The sequence below is a fragment of the Chanos chanos genome, chromosome 6 (assembly GCF_902362185.1).
Source record: "Chanos chanos chromosome 6, fChaCha1.1, whole genome shotgun sequence".
Classification (NCBI taxonomy): Eukaryota; Metazoa; Chordata; class Actinopteri; order Gonorynchiformes; family Chanidae; genus Chanos; species Chanos chanos.
Window position 1 is genome coordinate 45,133,476 of NC_044500.1, and position 25,451 is coordinate 45,158,926.

Sequence of the window (25,451 nt, forward strand, 5' to 3'; positions counted from 1 at the left end):
AAATGAATAAAAATGGAAATGTCTGGTTATAGTTATAATGATTGTGTTGTATTATCAGATGACAGACATAATTTGGTTATTATGGATGGAGGTTGTAGTAAAGGAGTGCTGTGATTGTAGCTGAGATTACTCTAATGATCATCCTCTGACTGTGGGAAGTTTCTCTTAATGTGTTTGTTGTTTTTTTTCCCTTCATTTTGTGAAGCTCAGTGTGCACCCATTGTTGAGAGTTTGTCTGTGAATCAGAGAAGGAGAATTTTGTACAGGAAGACTGTCATACATACATTGCATAAGTTTTTATTCTCCTAGAATTTGAGTTTTGATTCTTGACTCTGAAAAAGCTTAATTTGTAATCCACTTTGTTCATGTGTTCTTGAATTCATTAAATTGTTGATAATATCAGTCTGAGAACAGTGTACCCCCTCTCTCTCTCTTTGTCTTTGTATCTCTTCCTCTCCCTCTATCACGTTGACAAACCTCTGAATAAAACTCAGGTGTCTGTGACACTGTAAGACTAGTCTGCTTTACTCTCTCTCACACAGAACCATGATGCCACTTTCTGAGAAACCAAACTGATCTGAGATTCTTGTTTAGGTTTCTCTCTCTCTCTCTTTCTCTCTCTCTCTCTCTCTGTTTCTCATACATGTGCAGTCATACACAATGTGACTCTAAAACAGACACACTCAATGATTAACATGTATAAACTCATTCTCTCTGACACACACACACACACACACTCACTCACATCAACACAAACTTTCTTACAGGGATCCCTCCTCACCATTCAATCCTAAAGACACATCAGAGATAAACAAATATAAAGTCTCTCATATCAACATCTCCTTCTCTGTCTTTGTCTCTGTCTCTCTCTCTCACAGTGGATGCTGGGAGTGAGTGGGCGGAGCATGTGTGAGTGAGAGTGTGCTGTGGTGTGCCTGAGTTTTTTCTTTCAGTTCTCAAGGTCTTTTCTATTACTTATAATCAATTAAAATTTAGTTTTAAGTTTCAGTTTAGTTATAACTGTGTTGTGAAGTCGTTAGAGTAAGAGTAGAGAGTAGACACGGTGGTTGGAAAATACCAGCCAGCGTTTACTGGTCAGCATGGCAGGCACAGAGAAAATAAGATTTGAACACCTTACATGTAGATATGGCATCAAAATTACTCCTGCAATTAACTGTTCTGTGGAGGAATGTGGTTTGGCATTGGGTGAAATTGTCGGTTTCGACAGCATATTGTGAGCATCAAGAATGAATAGTGCCATTGTGGTTGGGATGTCCCGATCCCACGTTTTATGCTCCCGATCCCGATCCCGATCCGAGTCATTTAATACTGAGTATCCAAGTCCTGATCCGATACTTGTATTTTCCTAAATAATACAGTTACACAGTGCACATTACAAGTACATTAAAGTTATGAAAGCCAATTCAATGTATATGCTTAACAACTGAATAGTTTCAAGTTTCAAGTTTTATTGTCATTTGCTAGATAACAATGTAGACATCATTATCAGCAATGAAATTCTTGAGCTTGGGGCCAGCTCAACTTGCGACTAGCAAATGCATTAAGAAAAAAATCGCCTGCGGCCAAGCTGCTCCTTAATTTTATTTTATTTTTTTTTATAATTAACGTTTTTTTATTTTACAAAATAACAAAGTGAACCTTCTAGTAAAGCTCTGGTACAGCAGTGTATGAAATGTAGTGTTGAGAGGGTAAGGTGCACTGTGGGAGTTATACCAGAATATATGCGTAAGTGTTCAATCTTATTTAATCTTACAATAATTCAAGTGGTTAAGTTGTCTAACAGTCAGTTACGTTGATACTTTTTTCTAAAAGCCTCTTTTTGTATGCTATCGTTATCAATCCTTAGCGTTAGTTAAGCGACTGTATTGCTCTCCGTGGTCGTTAGTTTAGGCTAACTCGCATACATCACATACAGCTAAAGCATTAGGTGTTTCAATTTTGAAATTATACCTTGATTGTTATTAGTAGTCTTGAGGATTAATGTCGTCGGAGTATGCTGACGTTCAAAAAACGTTCAAAAACGTTCAAATTTAAAAGTTGAAAAAAAAACCAGTTTGCCTGGAACGTTCGCCTCAATTTGCCGAATTTGAACGCAGCTCTGTATGCGCTACCACATGGGCTGGTCATCCAAAGCGATTATTTCAGTTATCCTCTCGGTAATCTTTTTGGCCTTGTCGCTGTCTCAAGGAAATTTCTCTCTCCTTTTAAAAGCACATCCTCCAATGTGTGTTGCTTCGGAGCAGCCTTTGCCTGTGTTACCTGAGTGAACTCACGGTATTCCGCTGAGTGTTTATTTTTTAGGTGCCATATCAAAGTGATAGTAGCCTATGAAGCGCAGCTCTGTGTTACTACCGCCTCGTGAAATGCTCGCACTGCAAACATTACAAGTGACTGTTGGACTGCTTTCATTTCCCAATTTAAAACATATCCACACTGCAGACATTTTAGCCGCATCCTGCCACAAATCATGCTCTTCGTTTATGACACCTGTGTGACAGCCAACGTAAAACAAAGGATCGGGCTTAGGGTCGTGCTCAGTAAAGCCGATACCAATCAGATAAAAATGACTTGATCGCCCCGATACCGATCTTTGCGATCCCAACATTGTGGTCTTTCTGGGTAGTGTTTATAAAGTAAATATAGTAGTTGAGAATGGAGTTTCCATTCGAGACACATTTACCCCGATAACGCCACTTGTTCACCCAGCAAGGAAACTAACTTTGTCCAATGTCCCACCATTTATTAAGGATGAGCTGCTAATAGGTGAATTATCAAATAATTTCACACATGAAAAAGATCTCGCTTGGCTGCAAATCATAGTTGCTTAAACATGTTTGTTTTAGACAGCAAATACACATGATTTAAAAACAAAATTATGTAGAAGAGTTGAATGTGCCCTTCGAATTTAGAATCAGCGGCTTTGGTTATACAACATTTGCATCATTGGAGACCATGAAATGTTCTGGATGTGAGGTAGAAGGTCACACTAGACGTTCGTGCCCTGAGAGGGCAGATGAAGACATCCCAAGGGATTCAACTTCTGAACCCGCGGGGAGGGTCGTAGCAGCGGGCAGGAGTGCAGCGGGGGAAAGCACAAGGCCTTCGTACACTGGGAATGGTGTTGCCTCTGACAATACTGCACAGGAACAGGTTGTGGGGGGGGATGAGCGGTGTAACTGAAGTTGATTTGGCAGAGGATGGTCCTGGGGAAATGTTAGAGATGTAGAGCAGGTGGATTCCGAAAATGGAAGCAAAAAAATTTTAAAAACCTGATAATGAGTGTAGTGAAGAGGTGGGGTGTGGTGTAACAGGTACTGCAGTTCCAGAGTCAGTGTTGGCAGGAGAGGATGTTGATATGGAGATGGTCCATGGTGATGAAGCACTTTTTAAAGCACCATCTGCATCAAGAAGAATAAATAGAGACAAGGTTAGGAGGAAGTGAAATAAAGGGAAAGCGTGATGGAATTTCGAACAGATAAATGTATAGAATAGAATAGTTGTAGTGTAACGGGTTGTGTCTATCCGTGGACTTTTAGTGAATATGTCCTCTTGTGTCTGTGGTCCAGGAAGGACAGCACAACCACACAGGATATTGATATGGAGATGGTTCACGATGATGCACTTTTTAAAGCACCTCAAACTTATTCTCACTCATTCAGTGAGAAAATTAAAAGATTGATATTAGTCTTACTAAAGGAAGGAGGGCAAGGCCTGGGGACCTGTCAATCAGACTGGCAACCCTCCGTCTGCATAATTTGACTCCAACCCTGAGCTTAATACAGATGTCACAGGATTTATTGACAGGTAACAACCCAGGACCTGATGAACAACAGTGACATGGAAAACTTCTCCCACAAGACCTCATTATGGAGACACCACAGGGCCAAACAAGTGAAGGTGCTTCTGCAGAAAAAAACAGCCCCACACTCACTGACTCCAGATCAGCGTGACAGTATTGAAGACCTGTGTCACATGGTGTTTATGTCTTTATGGTTGGTGTTGGCTGTTCAAAGTTCAAACTTATTCTCACTCATTCAGTCAGAGAATTAAAAGATTGATATTAGTCTTACTAAATTTATGACAAAATAAACGGCTTTTGTTTTACTGAATCCAGATGACAGTTAGGGCAGAGGTCCACCCACCACATCAGAGGTCCACCCGCCACGTAAACAGTGTGAGAAAGAAGCTGAAGGAAGCTGAAAGAAGACTGATGGAAGAGGAGTGGTCCCTGTTTAAGGACTATGGACTGGGAAAGATTGTACCCAACAAAGGGGGTCCCCAGATTTGAAGGGCATGTCAGGTCCGCTATTGGACTTGAACGGATTACAAAACTTAAATGTACACACTGTGAAAGGGAAAGTGCTGAAAAAATGCTGTGTTAAAATACTGAATAAATCAGCACTGAATGGGAGAGCTGACACTGTGTGGACAGAGAAACTTGGGTTGAGTAAAAAAAAAAAACGCCCAGTTTGGGGGGCTCTATACAAACCACTGCTGACAAAACAGATTGGAGATCTCTCATGATCTAAGCCACTTATCCTAGTTAGGGTCACAGGGGGTGCTGGAGCCTATCCCAGCGTTCTTAGGGTGAAAGGCAGGGAAACACCCTGGACAGGCCGGAATCTTCTTGCTGTGTGGCAACAGCACTTCCCACTGCACCATCCGGTCTGGAGATTTTCAGCGATGGCTGTCAATGCTTTTGTTTCTATTATCAACTCAAACGTCAGTGATAAGTGTGTGTTTTGTGGACTCAGGGAAACTGTCTGGCATTGTTTGGTGGAATGTTTAAGGCTAAAAGTCCTTTTTGATTTGTTGAGTCAGGTGTTACTCAATCTGGGATAGAATTTTACTTCACATACTTTTGTTTCCAGGGTAGGGTACAATCAAAGACAGATAATGAAATGGCAACTGCTTAATTTTTTTGTTGGGCAGGCAAAACTTTTTTTACAACACAAGATGGAACAGACTGGAAAATAGAGGTGGTCAGGGACTCATAACATTGTTCAGGGCAGTGGTATAGACTAGAATTATTGTTGAATTCAGTTTTTACAATGAAAGACTTGGCAAGCTTTGTGCAACAATGTCGCTATGAAGATGTTGGCGCTATAGTTGTTCTTTGCCAATGTGTGGTGTTGAAGGTGTGTGGGGTGATTCATTCATTTGGTGAGATGACTTATTAAGAAACTAAGTGCATGTCATGTGCTCTTTTTATTTAATAAAAGTCATTGTTAAAATATCTCTCTCTCTCTCTCTCTCTCTCTCTGTCTCTCTCTCTTTCTCTGTCTCTCCCTCTCACCCACACACAGACCATACCTCTCTGTTTATTATGGGTGAGCTGCCACTTTAAGACATAGTTACACTCACACAGAACCAGGAAGTCACTCTTACTTTTGCTTACAGAGAAAGGACACTAATCTGAGTCTCCTGATCAGTGTGTGTTTAATCATTTATTCGTATTTCTGAGTGTGTGATCAGTAAAATGGCAGAGGCCAGTATTTCAGAGTTTCAGGACCAGTTCATGTGTCCAGTCTGTCTGGATCTCCTTAAGGATCCTGTGACTATTCCCTGTGGACACAATTACTGTATGGGCTGTATTAAGGGCTGCTGGGATCAGGATGATCAGAAGGGAGTCTACAGCTGCCCGCAGTGTAGACAGACCTTCACACCAAGACCAATTCTGGGTAAAAACACTATGCTGGCTGAAGTTGTGGAGAAACTGAAGAAGACGAGACTCCAAGCTGCTGCTCCTCCTGCTCACTGTTATGCTGGACCTGGAGATGTGGAGTGTGGTGTTTGTACTGGGAGAAAATTCAAAGCCATCAAATCCTGTCTGGTGTGTCTGGATTCCTACTGTCAAACTCACTTTGAACGTCATGAAGAACTTCACTCAGGAAAGAGACACAAAGTGACTGATGCCACTGGGAAACTACAAGACCAGATTTGCCCTCATCATAACAAACTGATAGAACTTTGGTGTCGAACCGACCAACAGTTCATGTGTTATCTGTGTCTGGTGGATGAACACAGAGACCATAAAACAGTATCAGTGGCAGCAGAGAGGACTGAAAGACAGGTATGTACAGGGACTTCTCTTACAGCTCAATGAGAATGTGTGTAAATGTGCACTGACCACTGATAACTGTCATTTGGATCCAACATAATTATTCTAACATTTCTGACTGACAGACTTGAATATGATTTTATTTACATGGCCTGTTTCATAATGTAATTCATATTTTAATGGTGACAGACACCACCTCTCTAATTGGGGAAAAGAAGTTTTTCAGCAACCATATGGGAATCTTATAAAATGTTATCATTACAAATGCGACAAATATCCATATGTTAATAATCGATGTCATTGTACTTACAAGATCCTGAGGCATTTCTGTTTTGAAATCGTGTTAAAATTTAGAAATGCTGGCGACCTTTTTTCCACTTACTCGCATTTTTAATGTAATTAAACTAGCCGTCCACAAGGGGGGAATGTTACGCAAAGTGGTGTAATAAAACTTGGATCTAAAAATCACCGCTCTACTCGTCTTTTATTTCCTTTTGGAGGAGGACGTCTCGTGGAGAGTTTTGTTAGAAGGAAGAACACAGTGTTGTGAAAATTTTAAATTGATACTAACGGCCAAGTGCATCGACGAAAAGAAAACAATTAGCAAATTATCATTACAACTATTTAGGAATCTTAATTGAGTAACAAAACCCCTCGCAAACGATGACAGATGATGACAGGCTATTTTCTAACCTGGGAAAACGTTAGCTCAAATTGACACAAATGCATTTTTCCTGCTCTCTGTCGAATGAATGAATGAATTTGTTGCTCTGACTAATGTAATATTGTGATATGTATACAGTGTAGAGAACACTGATTTATTTTCACTTTATCACATTATGTACATTTGATTGTATTTAAAATGAGAGGAGAAAGGGCAGAGTATTTGTGGGGCTAAATACCTTCTCCTCTTTATGTAATAACACATTCCTTTAGAGTTCACCTCTATAATGACTGTCTCCACTGATACTCTTATACTGATTATGACTGTAATTATTTATCACTACAGGCTACTCATCAAATACCCAGTGTTTTTGTTTTATAATTAAAGATATAAATTCATACTCGAAGGGAAAAATTGGGCTTTAAAGCAAACCAAAACAGTTAAATATATGAGTGCAAACAACTTTTTTATCACACTGAGATTCATTGGATACAGAAGTATGAGTGTAAATGGACCAAGTGTAATGATGTGTTTTATTTGTGTAACAGAAACAGTTGGGAGAAAGTCAGAGGAAAACCCAGCAGAGAATCCAGGAGAGAGAGAGGGAGGTGCAGGAGCTGAGACAGGCTGTGGAGTCTCTGAGGGTGAGTGTTGAACAGAGGAGAAGACAGGAGCTGGCTGCTGGAGGAGTCATTTGAGGGCTCAGTCAGGGCTCTCCTCCAGTCAGTCAGTGAGGAGTCCAGTGTTGGGCTACTGTCCAATCCCACTGAGTCACAGTGTAGGGAACAGACTGGCTGAGTAAGAGCTGAGTGAAGTGTGTGACTGTAATGGACCCCCCTCCTCTGTGTGTGTGTGTGTGTGTGTGTGTGTGTGTGTGTGTGTGTGTGTGTGTGTGTGTGTCTCCTAACAGCGCTCTGCACAGGCAGCAGTGGAGGACAGTGAGAGGATCTTTACTGAGCTGATCCGCTCCATTGAGAGAAGGTGTCGTGAGGTGACAGAGCTGATCAGAGATCAGGAGGAGAGTGAATTGAGTCGGGCTGAAGGAGTCCTGGAGCAACTGGAGCAGGAGATTTCTGATCTGAGGAGGCGAGACACTGAGCTGGAGCAGCTTTCACACACAGAGGATCACATCCATTTCCTCCAGGTAACAGTGGAGGACAAAATGATCACCAATATAACAGTAACTGACTTCTCCTCAGTAAAAGTTGTGTAAAATTTTGTTTCCATCCATCAAGACTGTATTTGTGTATCTGTGTGTGTGTGTGTGTGTATCTGTGTGTGTTTGCGTGTGTGTTTGTGTGTGTGTGTTTAGAGTTTCTCTTCTCTCTGTTCCCCTCCTGGACCTGAAGACTCACTCAGCATCACTGTCAGTCCATACCTCTCTTTTGAGGATGTAGGAAAATCTGTCTCTCAGCTGAAAGAGCAACTGGAGAATTTCTGGAAGAAGGAGTTTGGAAGACTTTCCAGTAAAGGTTTAGGATTTAGATGCTGTTACTTAAATGTTGTAAAGAATATTTGATTTCAAGTATTTTCTGTTCTATTTCTCTATTTCTCTTTCTATTGTGAACACTTTAATAATGAATCTAATGAATCCCTTTGTTTTTCTAGTGAGACACTCTGACATCATTCCTCTCCCTGAACCCAAAACCAGAGATGAGTTCTTACAATGTGAGTAACACACACACACACATACACGCACATACACACACACACACACAAACACACACACATACACACACACACACAGACACATGCTCGAATGCAGACAGTAATAGCTCAGTCATTACATGATTACAACAAACCTTCACAACTCCTACACAGCTTAACTCCTTAACAACTGTTATGCTCTAACATATTATTATTGTTGTTGTTGTTGTTATTATTATTGTTGTCATTATTTCATGTCATTATTATTGATTCTCTCACATTACAATGTTACATTTATTGTCATAAAATGATCTAGTTTGGTAACATATCTGACACTAAATCTTGTTGAACTGAACTGAGACAGAAAGAGAGAGTGAGAGAAGAATCATGACTAGGTACAGGAAAGACATTAATAAATTAAAAAGATAAAAAGACAACAGAAACTTTTGTAAAAAGTAAATTAATATTTGACACTCACAGTGTGACAGTTGATGAGTGAAGTTGACAGTTATGACTGTTAGACTGCTGAGAGTTTTCAAACATTCCACAGTCACAATAAGACAACAGCAGATAAGCTCCGCCCCCTTTGATCCCTCCCCCTTTAGTGATTTTACTTTAGTGATATTTTCATAACTTATGACAATAAAACCTTCAGATTAGTTTAACTGAATTCACTAGGAGGAGTAGATGTACAGAGAAAGAGCAAGAAAGAGAGACAGTAAAAAACGGAAAAAGAGAGAGAGATCGAGGGATCTGTGGTGTTCCCCACCACAGCAGCCAAAAACCTTGGCATAACCCTTGACAACCAGCTGACCTACTCCGGTCACATCGCGGCAGTCACTCGATCCTGCAGATTCTCCCTATACAACATCAGTAGTCATCTCCCGCCTGGACTACTGCAACGTTCTACTGGCTGGCTTACCGACCTGCACCATCAGGCCTCTCCAGCTCGTGCAGAACACTGCTGCACGCCTGGTATTCAACCTCCCTAAGCACTCTCATGTCACTCTGCTCCTTACTGCGCTCCGCTGGCTTCCGGTAGCTGCCCGCATCCAGTTCAAGACACTGGTGCTGGCCTACCAGACCATGAGAGGCTCCACCCCATCATACCTTCAGTCCCTAATAACTCCGTATACCCCTACTAGAACCCTTCGCTCTACGACCTCTGGTCAGCTGACGGTCCCCTCACTTCGGGAACCCGGCAGCCGCTCTTCCCGACCACGCCTCTTCTCCGCCATTGCCCCTCGGTGGTGGAACGACCTCCCTCATACAGTTAGGACTGCGGAATCTCTTACCATCTTCAGCTTCCGAAACTGAAAACCCACCTCTTCAGAACCCACCTGTCCCCCACTGCCTAACCTCCCTTCCTTAAAATAAAAAAAAAACAAACAAAAACAACAAAAAAAAAACCCTTGTCTTGTATCTATGTTTAGTCAAAGAATTCCAGGGCGCAATACGAAGGAGTAAATTGACGCTCAGTCTTTTTTGCGACGTATGCTTATGAGGTAATAGGAATCCGACTGATGCACTGATTGTAAGTTGCTTTGGCTAAAAGTGTCTGCCAAATGCTAAATTTTAAATTGTAGCGAGAGAAAGAGAGAGAGAACTGTTTGGTGGTTACCGTGATCCTGAGAGGAATCAATTTTACATTTAAAAATTAATATGAGAAAGATTATCTATGTGAGAAAGTTGAGATTGGATATAAAGTGGCTGGTTTGGAAATTTGAATTTAGTATAATGAAACATACGTTTAAGGTAAAGTGAATATTACATTTCATTCATGACTCTGTTAATGTTTTTTATTGATTTCACTGATTTAAGTTTTCATTTTAAAAATGTCTTGATATTCATTTTTCATTTTTATTCCTCAACTTCACCAGATTCCTGTGATCTCACACTGGATCCCAACACAGCACATAAACTCCTCTGTCTGTCTGAGGGGAACAGAGTGGTGACATGCAGTAAGACAGTCCGGTCATATCCTGATCATCCAGAGAGATTTAATGGATTGTGTCAGGTGTTGTGTAGAGAGAGTGTGTCTGAACGCTGTTACTGGGAGACTGAGTGGAGTGAGAATAGTGAGGTTTCTTTATCAGTGTCATATAAAGACATCAGGAGGAAAGGAGGGGGTTATGAGTGTGTGTTTGGATTTAATGATCAGTCCTGGAGTTTGTACTGTTCTCCCTCTAATTACTTATTCAGACACAATAAGAAAGTGACTAAACTCTCCATAGTCCCCAGTTCCTCCAGAATAGGAGTGTATGTGGACCACAGGGCAGGAACTCTGTCCTTCTACAGCGTCTCTGACACAATGACCCTCCTCCACAGAGTCCACACCACATTCACTCAGCCCCTCTATCCTGGGTTTTGGGTCGGCAGAAACATTTTTACTGGGTTAGGGTCAGTAGTGAGGTTGTGTCACAATCAAAAATGAATAAAATACAATAGTCCAGTCATGGCCATGTTGCTAAATGATTGTGTTTTCTATTGTCAGATGATAAACATGATTTGGTTATTATGGATGGAGGTTGTAGTGAAGGAGTGCTGTGATTGTAGCTGAGATTACTCTAATGATCATCCTCTGATTCTTCTCTACATGTTTTCTGGTCAGATGTCTGAAGTGTTGACTGGAAGGTCTCTCTTAATGACTGTCTTGATTTTGTCCTGATGAAATCACTTTACCAAAGTACTTTGGAATCTGACATGTGACGTCTGAGACAGAGGGTACATAATTTCTAATCCATTTATTTACATATACCAGATTAATTAAAATATTACTAATTTTGCAAAAAAAAAAAAAAGAAGTGTGTCCATGTTGAATTGAATGAACTGAAGTAAATTAATGAAAACTGAACTGAGTGTCTCTCTGTCTGAATCCTGTGTGATTTTCACATTCAGTAGATATTTTGACAGCACTGACTCTGGAGAGGGTGACTCTAATTACATTCAACTCAGTCATAGAACATATGACACAGTCTAATGGTCATGTCAACCATACAACATCATTACTGAATCTAAACTCAATCTGATTGGCTTCTTTTAGCTCTGCCCAGAACCATCAGTAGACCACAGAGGGCTTTAAACCATGGAGTGCTCATGATGTCAGCCTCCAACACCATATCTATACAGATATCTGTGTGTTTGTTTATCAGTGATCACAGACCTTCCAGAGGCTTCCAGTTTGTCTGAGTCTGGAGATTCATCTCATTACACAGCAGTACATCAATATATCCCACTACTGCCACTTCTCCTCACAGTAATCAACCAATAGTAAGGTGTGGAGAGTGTTGGTTCTAGATAAACGTTATGTGACCAGCAGATGGAGACAAACAAAAAACACCTCATGTATGACAACCACACCTTATGTAGTTTTCATTAATCATCAATAATTATCAATAAACTCTTCATAAATCATCAGTAGATTGATATGAACTACCAGTGTTATACCTGTAAACATGTAGTCACACATTAGTACAGGGCTGCCCAACAGAGAACTAGAGCAGTCTACTTTATCTGTAATTAAACTTTAATAAACAGGGTCACAGGGTGGAAAGGAGACATGACCCTAGTTACCATTTCAGGCCTGAGGGGGGCGTTTTATGTAGTAAGCCGAGTTACATTGTAACGACCTCGCCTCCTCCCTCGCCAGTCTAAGCCATTCCGCACTCAGCGTCGCCGGTCTACTAATCACCGGCCTGATCACTCTCATCCCGCACACCTGCCCTCACTTTAGTTTCCCATTTCAGTGATTCCGTCGGATCAGTCAGTGCGAAGTCTACACCTTCCCGTGTCTACCGAGCCGTTCTTCTGTTGTGTGTTTTGGAATAGTCCCGTGTTTCTTCGTTACCTGTGTGCACTCCCCTCTGGTCTCCTGTTAGACCTGTCTGTGGAAAGCTTCTTTTGTTTATTTGTTTCATTAAAACCTCAGTTTTTGCCCGCACTTGTGTCCTCCGCCTTGATGCTTCCTGACATATATACAGTCCATCCTCCTTTTTCGCGGTTCAGCATCCGCGGATTTAACCAAATAATCGCGGATTTAATCGAAAATATTCGGGGGAAAACCGGAAAATTTCCAAAAGCAACTTGAACTTGACGTGTAGGCATTCCCTGCTGAAGCCTCCCGCACCTTCACAGGTCCTCAGCGTGTCTCTGGGAGCACTCGTTGTTTGAGCATTGTTCACCTCACGTCTCGTTCGTTCGCTACTGTTTTTTTTTTTAAAGATATAGCTATAAATAAAGAAAATATATGCCGTACATGGACTTCTATTCAAAATTTTCTGTGTTTTATTCTATGTATTTCTCTTTCAGGTCATTAAACAAAAGCAATCTTTAAGCGTTGAAAGAAAAATGTTAGTTGTTGCTGATGTGTACTATGTAGTTAAGCATCCGCGGATTTTGGAATCCGTGGGAAGTCATGGAACCAGTCCCCTGCGGATACGGAGAGCTGACTGTACATTGTTTGATAGCGGTATGTTTCAAACCTATAAAACATATATAAAGGACTTTTAGTGTATTGGTATAACTGTCGTTAAATGGTTATTATACTCTATGAAAATTATTTCTAGGGCATTTACATACATCAGTTCCCATGAGGAGAACACTTATGAAGAGATGGGCTCTGTTCCCTAAACAGACTGTTAATGAAAACACAACTTCTCACTAAAACATTTCTTCCCCCACATTCAACAACTTTCTCAGTCATTTTCATTGTCACCTTTCTGGAGGCTATTTTACTCGTCTAGACAGACAGACCATGAAGTGATTGTAAAGAAAATTTACGATAGTTTCAGTGACCAGATTCGTCATCTAAAGTTTGGTAAAAATTAAATGATTATTATTTTTAGAGGTTTATCTTAAGTCTTCTTCACACTATGAGTAAAAGATTTCCCTCATTGTAATATCTATCAGACCTGAACCCTGAACTCAACACTGACCCTAATTCACTATCCTCATTGTCAGTTTACCACACATATGGGATCAGTTTTTAAACACAAACCAAAGACATGCTGTTGCTATCACCTTATTCTCTCACCTTCTCAATGTCCAGTGCAGTTCCCTAAGAAGAGGTTGTGGGTATTAAGTTTTGTGTGTATTTGATCCTGCAATAATTGCTGTTGTAAATGATTAGTGTCTATGAATGAGGTTTACCTCTTTCAGCTATGAAAATCTGCTTAATAACTAAAATAGAAATTCAATATTCAGTGTACATCTCTGTGTCTCCAGCAGAGAACAGCAGAGTGACACTACAGCCACAGTACACATGTAGTTTCTTCAGGTGAGACCTTGTGCTTGTAAACACCCACCCCTTCTTCTCCTTCTCTCTCTCTCTCTCTCTCTCTCTCTCTCTCTCTCTCTCTCTCTCTCTCTCTCTCTCTCTCTCTCTCTTTCTCACACACATATACACCACACCTCTCTGTTTGCAATGAGTGATCTGCCACTTTAAGACAAACTTACACTCACACAGAACCAGGAAGTCACTCATACTTTCACTTACAAAGACATGAAACTGATCTGAGTTTCCTGATCAGTGTGTGTTTAATCGATTGTTCATATTTCTGAGAGTGCGATCATTAAAATGGCAGAGGCCAGTATTTCAGTAGGTCAGGACCAGTTCATGTGTCCAGTCTGTCTGGATCTCCTTAAGGATCCTGTGACTATTCCCTGTGGACACAGTTACTGTATGGGCTGTATTAAGGGCTGCTGGGATCAGGATGATCAGAAGGGAGTCTACATCTGCCCCCAGTGCAGACAGACCGTCACACCAAGACCGGTTCTATATAAAAACACTATGCTGGCTGAAGTGGTGGAGAAACTGAAGAAGATGAGACTCCAAGCTGCTGCTCCTCCTGCTCACTGTTATGCTGGACCTGGAGATGTGGAGTGTGGTGTTTGTACTGGGACAAAACTCAAAGCCATCAAGTCCTGTCTGGTGTGTCTGGATTCCTACTGTCAAACTCACTTTGAACGTCATGAAGAACTGTTCAAAGGGAAGAGACACAATGTGACTGACGCCACTGGAAAACTACAAGACCAGATTTGCCCTCATCATAATGAACTGATAAAGCTTTGGTGTCGAACCGACCAACAGTTCATGTGTTATCTGTGTATGGTGGATGAACACAGAGACCATAAAACAGTATCAGTGGCAGCAGAGAGGACTGAAAGACAGGTATGTACAGGGACTTCTCTTACAGCTCAATGAGAATGTGTGTAAATGTGCACTGACCACTGATAACTGTCATCTTGATTTAGGAAAACAAAAGCTGTTTATTTTGTCATGAAGTCACACCAACCTTGACACTGCTCTACTGTCACACTGAGGTTTAGTCAGTGAGTGTGGGGTTGTTTTTCTTTTTTCTTCTTCTTTCTTTTCAGTTGAAACAGCTTTACTTGTTTGGAGAAAAACATCGGCCTTGTTGTACTTACATGTTCCTGAGGCGTCGCTGTTTTAAAATTACATTTAAATCAGTCATTGTTGCCGAACGTTTTTCCATTTACACTGTTCGCATGTTTATTGTAATAGGATGAGCCGACCACAAGGGGGCAACGTAACGAAATATGCTGTAATTAAACTTTGTCCAAACCAGCCCCTGCTCCCTTCATTCTTTATGCTAACGCTTCGTTTATTCCCTAACTCATTTCAAAATGGCGAGTTTTGCAGAGTTTTGGGAGAAGGGAGAACAAACTGTAGATTTTAAATCCATGCCAGATACATCGACAAAATGAAAACGATTAGCAAATTGTACTCACAACTACTGAGGAAATCTTACTCGAGTAAAACAGTTCTTTTCAAACGTTAACCGATCATCACAGAGATATCACGGTTATTTTCTCACGGCTATTTTCTCAGTAGCTGAAATTGACAATTGTTTTTCTATTTTTACATTCTTTTTAAGAATACTTTTGTTGCTGTGACCGATGTAATCTTATGGTATACATACAGTGTAGGGAACATTGTAATTACATTTTATTACATACATTTGATTGTATTTAAAACTAAAAAAAGGCAGAGCATTTGTTGGGTTAAATACCTATTCCTATGTATTTAATTACACATTCCCTTTGAATTCAGTTACATGATGTTTGTCTCCACTGATACTGTTATAATAAATTATGATTGGAATCATTTATTTCTACTGGCTACTCATTAAATGCTCCGCATTTTCATTTTGAAATTACATATATAAATTCGTAATCAGAGGGAAAAATGGGCATTATGCCATAACCAGAGTGCTAAAAACAGTCAGATATATGAGGGCAAACAGGCTCAAAATTAAACAGTCAAAACAGTGAATTTTTTTCATACTGAGATTCATTGGATACAGAAGACTGTGTGTAAATGGACCAAGTGTGATGATGTGTTTTATTTGTGTAACAGAAGCAGTTGGGAGAAAGTCAGAGGAAAACCCAGGAGAGAATCCAGGAGAGAGAGAGGGAGGTGCAGGAGCTGAGACAGGCTGTGGAGTCTCTGAGGGTGAGTGTTGAGCAGAGGAGAAGACAAGAGCTGGCTGCTGGAGGAGTCATTTGAGGGCTCAGTCAGGGCTCTCCTCCAGTCAGTCAGTGAGGAGTCCAGTGTTGGGCTAGTGATAGCTGAGTGTGTGTGTGATTGTAATGAACCCCCCTCCCCAGTGTGTGTGTGTCTCCTAACAGCGCTCTGCACAGGCAGCAGTGGAGGACAGTGAGAGGATCTTTACTGAGCTGATCCGCTCCATTGAGAGAAGGCGCCGTGAGGTGACAGAGCTGATCAGAGATCAGGAGAAGAGTGAATTGAGTTGGGTTGAAGGAGTCCTGGAGCAACTGGAGCAGGAGATTTCTGATCTGAGGAGGAGAGACACTGAGCTGGAGCAGCTTTCACACACAGAGGATCACATCCATTTCCTCCAGGTAACAGTGGAGGACAAAGTGATCTCCAATATAACAGTAACTGACTTCTCCTCAGTAAAATTTGTATAAACTTTTGTTTCTATCCATCAAGACTGTACTTGTGTATCTGTGTGTGTGTATGTGTGTGTGTGTGTGTGTGTGTTTAGAGTTTATTTTCTCTCTGTTCCCCTTCTGGATCTGAAGACTTACCCAGCATCACTGTCAGTCCACACCTCTCTTTTGAGCATGTAGGAAAATCTGTCTCTCAGCTGAAAGAGCGACTAGAGGACTTCTGTGAGGAGGAGTTTGGAAGACTTTCCAGTAAAGGTTTAGGATTTAGATGCTGTTACTTAAATGTTGTAAAGAATATTTCATTTCAAGTAATTTCTGTTCTATTTCTCTATTTCTCTTTCTATTGTGAACACTTTAATAATGAATCTAATGAATCCTTTTGTTTTTCTAGTGACAAACTCTGACATCATTCCTCTCCCTGAACCCAAAACCAGAGAGCAGTTCTCACAATGTGAGTAGCGCACACACACACACATACATGCACATGCGCACACATATACACACACACACATACACACACACATACACGCATACACACACAGTTGCACACACACACACAGACACATGTTCGAATGCAGACCTTCATAAGTCAGTCATTATATGATTACAACAAACCATCACAACTCCTACACAGTTTAAGTCCTTAACAACTGTTATGTTTTAATTCATTATTATTCTTATTATTACTATTATTATTATTGTTGTCATTATTATTATTGGTTCTCTCACATTACAGTGTTACATTTTTTGTCATAAAATGGTCTACTTTGGTAACATATCTGACGCTAAATCTTGTTGAATTGAATTGAGAGAGTACAGGAAAGAGAGAGAGTACAGGAAAGACATTAAGAAATTGAAAAGATAACAGAAACTTTTATAAAAGGTGAATCAACATTTGACACTCACTTCGTTAAAGTTGATTAGTGAAGTTGACAGTTATGACTGTTAGACTGCTGACAGTTTTCAGACGTTCCACAGTCACAATAAGACAACAGCAGATAAGCTGGTTTCGAAATTTGGCTTAACATACAGTGAATATTACATTTCATTCATGTCTTTGTTAATTTTTTTTTTTTTTTTTACTGATGTCAGTGATTTAAGTTTTCATTTTTAAAATGTCTTGATGTTCATTTGTCATTTTTATTCCTCAACTCCACCAGATTCCTGTGATCTCACACTGGATCCCAACACAGCACATAAACACCTCTGTCTGTCTGAGGGGAACAGAGTGGTGACATGGAGTTACACAGTCCAGTCATATCCTGATCATCCAGAGAGATTTGATGAGTGGTGTCAGGTGTTGTGTAGAGAGAGTGTGTCTGCATGCTGTTACTGGGAGACTGAGTGGAGTGGACAATTTGGGGTTTATATATCAGTGTCATATAAAGACATCAGGAGGAAAGGACAGGGTTATGAGTGTAAGTTTGGATTTAATGATCAGTCCTGGAGTCTGTTCTGTTCTCACTCTAATTACTCATTCAGACACAATAATAAAGAGACTCAACTCCCCATAGTTCCCAGTTCCTCCAGAATAGGAGTGTATGTGGACCACAGGGCAGGAACTCTGTCCTTCTACAACATCTCTGACACAATGACCCTCCTCCACAGAGTCCACACCACATTCACTCAGCCCCTCTATCCTGGGTTTACTGTCTGTGGTGGGTCAACAGTGAGGTTATGCCACCATTCAAAATGAATAAAATAGAATGGTACAGTTATGATCAAATGATTGTTGTATTATCTGATGACAGACATGATTTGGTTATTATGGATGGAGGTTGTAGTAAAGGAGTGCTGTGATTGTAGCTGAGATTACTCTAATGATCATCCTCTGACTGTGGGAAGTTTCTCTTAATGTGTTTGTTGTTTTTTTTCCTTCATTTTGTGAAGCTCAATGTGCCCCCATTGCTGAGAGTTTGTGTGTGAATCAGAGAAGGAGAATTTTGTACAGGAAGACTGTCATACATACATTGTGTAAGTTTTTGTTCTCCTAGAATTGGAGTTTTGATGAAAACTGAAAATGCTTCATTTGTAATATACTTTATTCATATGTTCTTGAATTCATTAAATCATATAGAATATCAGTAAGAAAGCAGTGTATTGTTATTTCTCTCTCTCTCTCTCTCTCTCTCTGTCTCTCTCTGTCTCTGACTCTCTCTCACACTAACATACACAGACATTTTATCTCAAACAAACACACTCTCTCTGTGATAGAAAGGTGAAAGGTGGTGTTTTGTAATTAAGAGGTTTCTGGATCCTGTGGAAACTCCGTCTGTGAACACAGCCCTGCTGGTCAGACTACACTACATTTCACCAGTCATCACTTACACTTCTCACTGATCACTGACTGTGGAATCAGAAACAAAAGTCAAATTACAATAGTTTTGTAATTTTATTTACCAACATACCACCAACAAAGGGGAGGGTCCATCATTACTATGTTTGTTTTACTTCTGTTTTGGTTTGCTTTGAGAGCTTTGGTTTGTATCTTTTATTTTAATTTTGCATGCAGGTAGATATTGTTTATTAATAATTGGTGCCTGTTTTTAGTTTGTTATTTTCTTTCCATTTCTAACCCTTATTTGCCTTTTTGTGTTCTTTTTTGTTTGTTTGTTTGTTTGTCTTTTAAGTAAGTAAATTTGAATTAAAACGATCTGTCTCAGTCTTTGTTGTGGTGTAACTGGTCAGGTGTACTGTGTTAAACCTGTTTCTGACCTGATTAGTACTCACTTATTACACATGGCATACTTGGCATAGTTATAGTAATATGTTTAATGATGATAAGTGTGTTGTGTTAAGTGTGATCTAGATGAAATGCAGTTATTAGACTGGTATAGCCCAACGTCTGTGCTAAAATAAAATACTTTATTTTATTATGTATAAAATGCATGGTTTTATGCAATAGTTAAAATACAGGCATTAGTGAAAGTTTGAGTAAAGAGAGATGAGGGTGAAAAGAATGAAATGAAACCAAAGCAAAGACACAGTCCTGAGATCTGATCCTCTGATTGTCACACAATGGTTTGATGAGTGGAGATGAGGAGAAAAGTCTGCTCCTGTCAGTCTTCCTGACTGTGTTTCTAATCCTCATCATACACACACCTGTACAGTCAACCTGTCATCACACTCACTACACACTCACACATTACAGTCCTACATCTGGAGTCATGTGTGTGAATGACTGTTCCCACGGAAACAACATCACTCAGACTGAAATAAAAATAAAATAATAAAAAGGGTTTAATGAGTTAGGACTGTAACCTTCAAGATTCTTTATTTTTTTCAGTGCTGCTGAGAGTACAAATACAAATGAAATATAATAAATAAAACAATAAAATAATAAAAGAAACAACAATAAAAAAAACAGCAGAACAAAGATAAAGCAATAAAACATGTTGAGCATAATAAACAAAGTAAGACAATAAAATACTGCCAAAAGACAGGTAAAGATTGAAGCTAAAATCAGTTAAAACAGTTCCAAAATGAGGTGGGGTGGTTTATAATCATGGTTTTAAACTGGCTGTAAGAACAGTTATCTGAACAGTATATCTGAACGGTTAGTGTTAAATCACACATTAGATATTAGACACACACATTAGACAATGAAAACAGACATTAGACACAGAGGACAGACATGAGACAATGAAAATGAACATTAGAGATGAGCACAGACATTAGACATGAGTTCCAGGAGTGATGAGGAAATCAGGACTTTGTCTACATCTGCTGGTCACATCACATGCATCCAGCACCAAGAAGGATGGACTGCCAATCAACAGTCTGGATGAAATGAAAAGTTATAAAGAAGAACTTTATAACTATCTGAGTCATGTTATAAGATAACACAAATGCCATAGCTGGTCATGGTTTAGAGTCAGAGGAATTTCTTTTTAAATACACTGACCAGGAAAAGTTTGCTTAAAGTCCTTAAGTCGGCCTTCGTTACTTGACAGAAGAACTCTCTAACTATCTGAGTCATGTTATAAGATAACACAAATGCCATAGCTGGTCATGGTTTAGAGTCAGAGGAATTTCTTTTTAAAAACACCAACCAGGAAAAGTTTGCTTTGCAGAGAGCATAACCTCAACCAAAGAGCAGAGAACCAGAGCATGTGGGCTGTTTGATCAGGGTTAGGACTGAAGGATTTAGACAGAAAACTTTCCTCTGTGAAAAACAGAGTGAGCAGAAGCAGCTGTATCTATTTTCATATTGGTTTTATTTTTACTGTTTGTTTTTTCTTCTGTTTCAGTGTGTTTAATCACCTTGTCCCTTTTGACAGAGAACATCAGTGTTGACCAAAATGTCAGTCTTAAGGTTCGTTGTTTAAATGCATTTAGACTCTGTGTGCTCTGGTTCTCCCGATCTTGGTTTGACCTCTGATGAGTTTTGTCAGGATTAGAACATTTTCTCTGTGCCGCTGTCTGTGCTAATGACATTTTCCCTGTTTGATGCAGTAGGCTTAGAGCCCAGTTTTTCGCTATTCCTTTTATTTGGATTGGGTAAGACTGTGTGTCAGTATTATTGTTGTGATCACAGTGAATTCTGTCTAATTCACTGATCCTCTGTACTGTGTCGACTGATGCCGTCTGCTCCAGTGGCTGCTCCAAAAAAACCCATCTGACATGTAAAACCATGTTTTATTATTACAGTCCTGGTGGTGTGATACAGCAGTATTGGATGTACATTTTCAATGTCATGATAAAATCCCCAGTATAAATTCCCTCTGCGCTGATGGAATATCCGTCTACACCTTGATCTGTGTTCACAAACTGATGAAAGGCACAAAGATGTTGCTACGGCTGTGGTGTTGGGGTGTGGGTTTTTTTTTTTTTTCTCTCCATGTTTCTCTCCAGGTACCACCCTACCCTGTCCTCATCGTCGCCATGAATGGTTAGCAGCGGCGGTGCTTAATTGTTCACTGGAACCGGCTGTTTTAAAAGTCCTGGGGAGACCGATAGACGGGGCCAGTGGGCCATACGGCAGGGTTAACGCTGTGTGTGCGCGTGCGCGCGCGTTTGTGTCTCGTAACAGGGATATATCGCTGTGTGTGTTTTATCTATGTGTGTATATTGCCTGCTTACAGCAGTTGCGCTGTGTGCTTAATTCGGATGTCGTGATTTAGTAGATTTGAATATTACCTTTGGTTTTGTTGTAACCCTTTTCTTTCTCTTTTCTTGCTTTAATAAATTCACAACCCGCATATTTCTGTTTTCCATCTATCTTTTTGAGTTTTTTGTTGTTAACTCCCACAGTCCCTAGATTTAATTCATGGGGACGTAACAGATGTTGTGCTCTACCCAGCACTGTGTTAAGGTGGAAACAGTTCACGTTTTGTCTAAAGAGCAAACAGGACCAACAGGCTTATAGACACATACCATGCATAGCATGTTCTAGAAGGGTGAGGGTGAGAGAGTGAATGGTGGATTCCAGATGATCATCAGCTGAACTAAAGTGAATGATGCAGAACGTTCTATTTCTCTTACTGAAACACGTGAGAAAGAGACACATGAGAAAAGAATGAGAGGACTGATCTTCCATGACTGAAATGCAGTTGTTCTACATTTACTCTGAGTCCAGTTTTGTGGGTTCTCAGTGAAACCAGTCTGAGAGAAATATGCAAACTGCACTTGTCATTAATCACTGTATGCCTCTTGTCTTCAAAAATCAGTTACAGTGAACAAACTTATTTCATGCTCAAGAGGAGAAGGATATGAACATGCTTTGTGTGTAATGCAACACACATTATTGTGCAACTCACTTCAGGATTTCATTCATTTTCAAGAACATTCAAACAGGTGAAATTCTCTCTGTCACACATCATGTTCTGTGACATAAATCTATCACATGTTCCTGCATCCACTGGCCTGTACTCCCCTGTAATGTCTAGTGTGCCCTACAACTGATTTTCTCCTCACAGTCATACTGGTCTCTAAACTCCATGGTTAACAGTTCATCTCATGTTGACTTAAAGTAAGATCTGTCAGTAGTGTCTCTCTGGATTATTTCCTCTGTGCTGATAACACAACCATTGGTAAAGTCCACAGTGTCAGGTCCTAACAATGTTTGTTCATACAGGGTTCATACCATCACTAAGTCTAAGAGTCAAGTCAGGCATATTGACTCTAATGAGTCTCCTCAGTTCCACACACTGACTCATTTAAAATGTTCTCACAAGTACACAGACACGGGAGTCATATCTGAAGATGCTGATTTTGATCTGGAAATCAAAAGGGGGAAAGCTCATGGTGCAGCCACATTCTCTTCAACTTGTTGGAGTTTGAGGATCATCTCTGTTTGAAACCTGCAGTCTACCAGTCTACGGCTCCTCCATCACTGCTCTGTGGCACTGAGACGTGGGCATCTCTGATCGCCCACTTCAGCCGACTGAAGATTTTTTGCACCAATGTTACCAACACCCAGGCCCTACTCCACACAGAACCCTCTAATGTCCAAGTGATGTTGTGTTAGAAGTGACCGTGTTGACATGACCGAGTTTATTCACAGAATTCATAGCCATCACACTCATCATTGATTAACAGCACTCAAATACATAAACCATAATGACATTTAAAAGACCAGTGGATTCACATTAAAAGAGCCTCCACTAATGAGAGTGTGCAGTGTATCATTTAGCCTGATCTTTCTCCTTCTCTATGGTGAGATGATCGAGACATGATTTTACTCCTATTAAAGTCTCATTTCTCATTCAGGGCCTGTTTTCACTTACTACAACATGAATTTATGAATCCAGTGACAGAAAATGATTAGTGATGTATGGATAGCAGATGTTTTACAAGTAGTGTCTACAACTATTATATTAATTTATACATCATAAATTACTATCTCTAGGGGTTTATCCTAAGTCATCTTAATGCTTTGAGTGGAACAATATTCTCATTCATATAATGTAAAAGAAAGATGAATAACCTTGTCAAGATAAAACAAGATCTACTGCTATCAGTCCACCAATCAGGTTCTGGTTTTGATATTAGTCTGTAACTGAGGTTTGAATAATTTGGGAGACCACTGTAACTGAGGACTGTCTGTGTAAAGACTGTATGTATTAAGTCTGTCTTCGTGAGATCTTCTACAGAGGATATTTGTTGTAAGCCTGTCTGTCTCCAGCCTAAGAGCAACAAACTCTAAAAATGACATTAGAGTTATGGCAAAAAGAAATGTCGGAATCCTGTCTTGGAAATGTCAGCCATCTTTTCTTTGAGAAAACTCAAAGCTATCAAGTCCTGCTTGGTGTGTGTGGACTCCCACTGTCAAACTCACTTTGAACAACATGAAAAGCTCCACTTTGGCTACAAGAAAACTATACAAAGCTACAAGACCAGATTAACCCTCATCATAAGGAACTGGAAAAGCTTTGGTGTTGAACTGACCAACAGAGGTATGGACAAAGACTTCTCTTACAGCTCAATGATAATGTGATGAATGCGACAGAAGACCCAAGTGCAGAGCTCTGGTACTTTAATAAATCAGTTCAACAAATCCAAATCAGAGTCCTCAGGAATAATCAAAAACACAAGTCAGGGTCAAAAAAACAGTGGAGAGCCAACAGGAATCCCTACAAACAATCCAAAATCGAAAAACAATGAGCAGGGTCAAAAAGGTCAAACACAGGAACAGAATATCAGATACAATCAGCAAAGAAACGTTCAGCAGAGCAAGCTCAATACCTCACAAAGAAGTGCCTGTAACTGCAGTCCTTAAATCCCCCGCTGGTGATTAGGTGAATTTGCTGCAGGTGTGTTAAAACTCAGGAGACTCAGAACGTGGGCGTGGCTGAACAGAGGATTGGCTGGAAGCAGGTCTGACATGATGACAATAACATCTTTCTGTAAGTGCACTCTCCTGTGTGTCTGTGTCAAATATAGGACCTGTGTTCTTACCACTAAAGGAGAGAATAATAATACAAAGCAATATGAATGGAACAGTCTTTTTAATAGTTACATTAAACTGAAATTAATTTACATCTTTACAATATTGCAGTACACACAGGCTGCCAACACCTTTTCAAATTTCCAAACCTTCCCATGACTTTTCAAAATCCCATAAAATGCCAATCATCATTTAACTATGAGAAATGGGTAAGTCTTGGTGAAATATTCAAATAGATTTTAATTCCAGCAGTCAGGTAAGAAATGAATAAGTCTTGGTGAAATATTCAAATAGATTTTTATTCCAACAGTCAGGTAAGTTCTCACTTGCTGCTCCTACACTGCTCCCCTCTCCTGCTCCTCTCTCCTCCCCAAGCTCCTCTGCTCCCACCTCATCACCTCCCCTGTTCTGCTCAACTCTGCATTTAAATGAGGAGAATTGACAAAGAGGAAAAACCTTCATATGAAGTGAAAGCCCTGGTGACATGACATGACGATGACAAATCTGACAACAGACTGAAAATGCACCAAGGGACAATAAACATGGACCAGCTTGGCCATTCAGTTTGGTACTTTAATATCAAGAAATGAAATGATGATTGGATTACCTAGTCAATATACTGCTACCAAAAGATACAAATGGCTTCGGGCACATGTGGCTAGATAAACTAGATCAGTAGTGATGTCTGACTTTTGAAGAAGTCTGTAAACTTCCTCCTCTTTGCTTCACTCATTTCTACATGTAACTTTAACCTCTGAAACTTCAAAACTGAAAAGAAATAAATTTATGCAACATACACACATGATCTAAGTGAACATAGGAGTGTAAACAAGCTTAATAAGCAAAAATTAAATGAAACCTTGTTCCTGTGAGAGGCAAGACAAAGACCGCAAGACAGTTCCTTTTCAATAATTACAGGCAGAATCACTGAGACACACTCTCTCTCTCTTTTACTGTCACACACAAACACAAACATATACAATGATAAACTAACTCTCTCTTTTACTGTCACACACACACACACACACACACACACACACACAAACATATACAATGATAAACTAACTCACTCTCTCACACACACACACATACACCACACCTCTCTGTTCGTAATGAGTGATCTGCTACTTTAAGACAAGCTTACACTCACACAGAACCAGGAAGTCACTCCTACTTTTACTTACAAAGACATGAAACTGATCTGAGTTTCCTGATTAGTGTGTGTTTAATTGTTT

The 25,451-nt window shown here is 40.0% G+C and overlaps 1 protein-coding gene across 1 annotated transcript; it reads left to right on the forward strand.

The window, feature by feature from the left end:
* The first annotated feature begins 5,500 nt into the window (after nt 1–5,500).
* LOC115815452 (uncharacterized) lies at nt 5,501–18,024 on the forward strand. Its single transcript, XM_030778406.1, has 12 exons — nt 5,501–6,094; nt 7,295–7,390; nt 7,657–7,890; nt 8,059–8,218; nt 8,355–8,414; nt 10,274–10,810; nt 13,946–14,562; nt 15,772–15,867; nt 16,044–16,331; nt 16,424–16,583; nt 16,720–16,779; nt 17,489–18,024. The coding sequence occupies exons 1-12, from the start codon at nt 5,501–5,503 to the stop codon at nt 18,022–18,024; spliced, it is 3,438 nt and encodes a 1,145-aa protein (XP_030634266.1).
* The last annotated feature ends 7,427 nt before the right edge of the window (nt 18,025–25,451 follow it).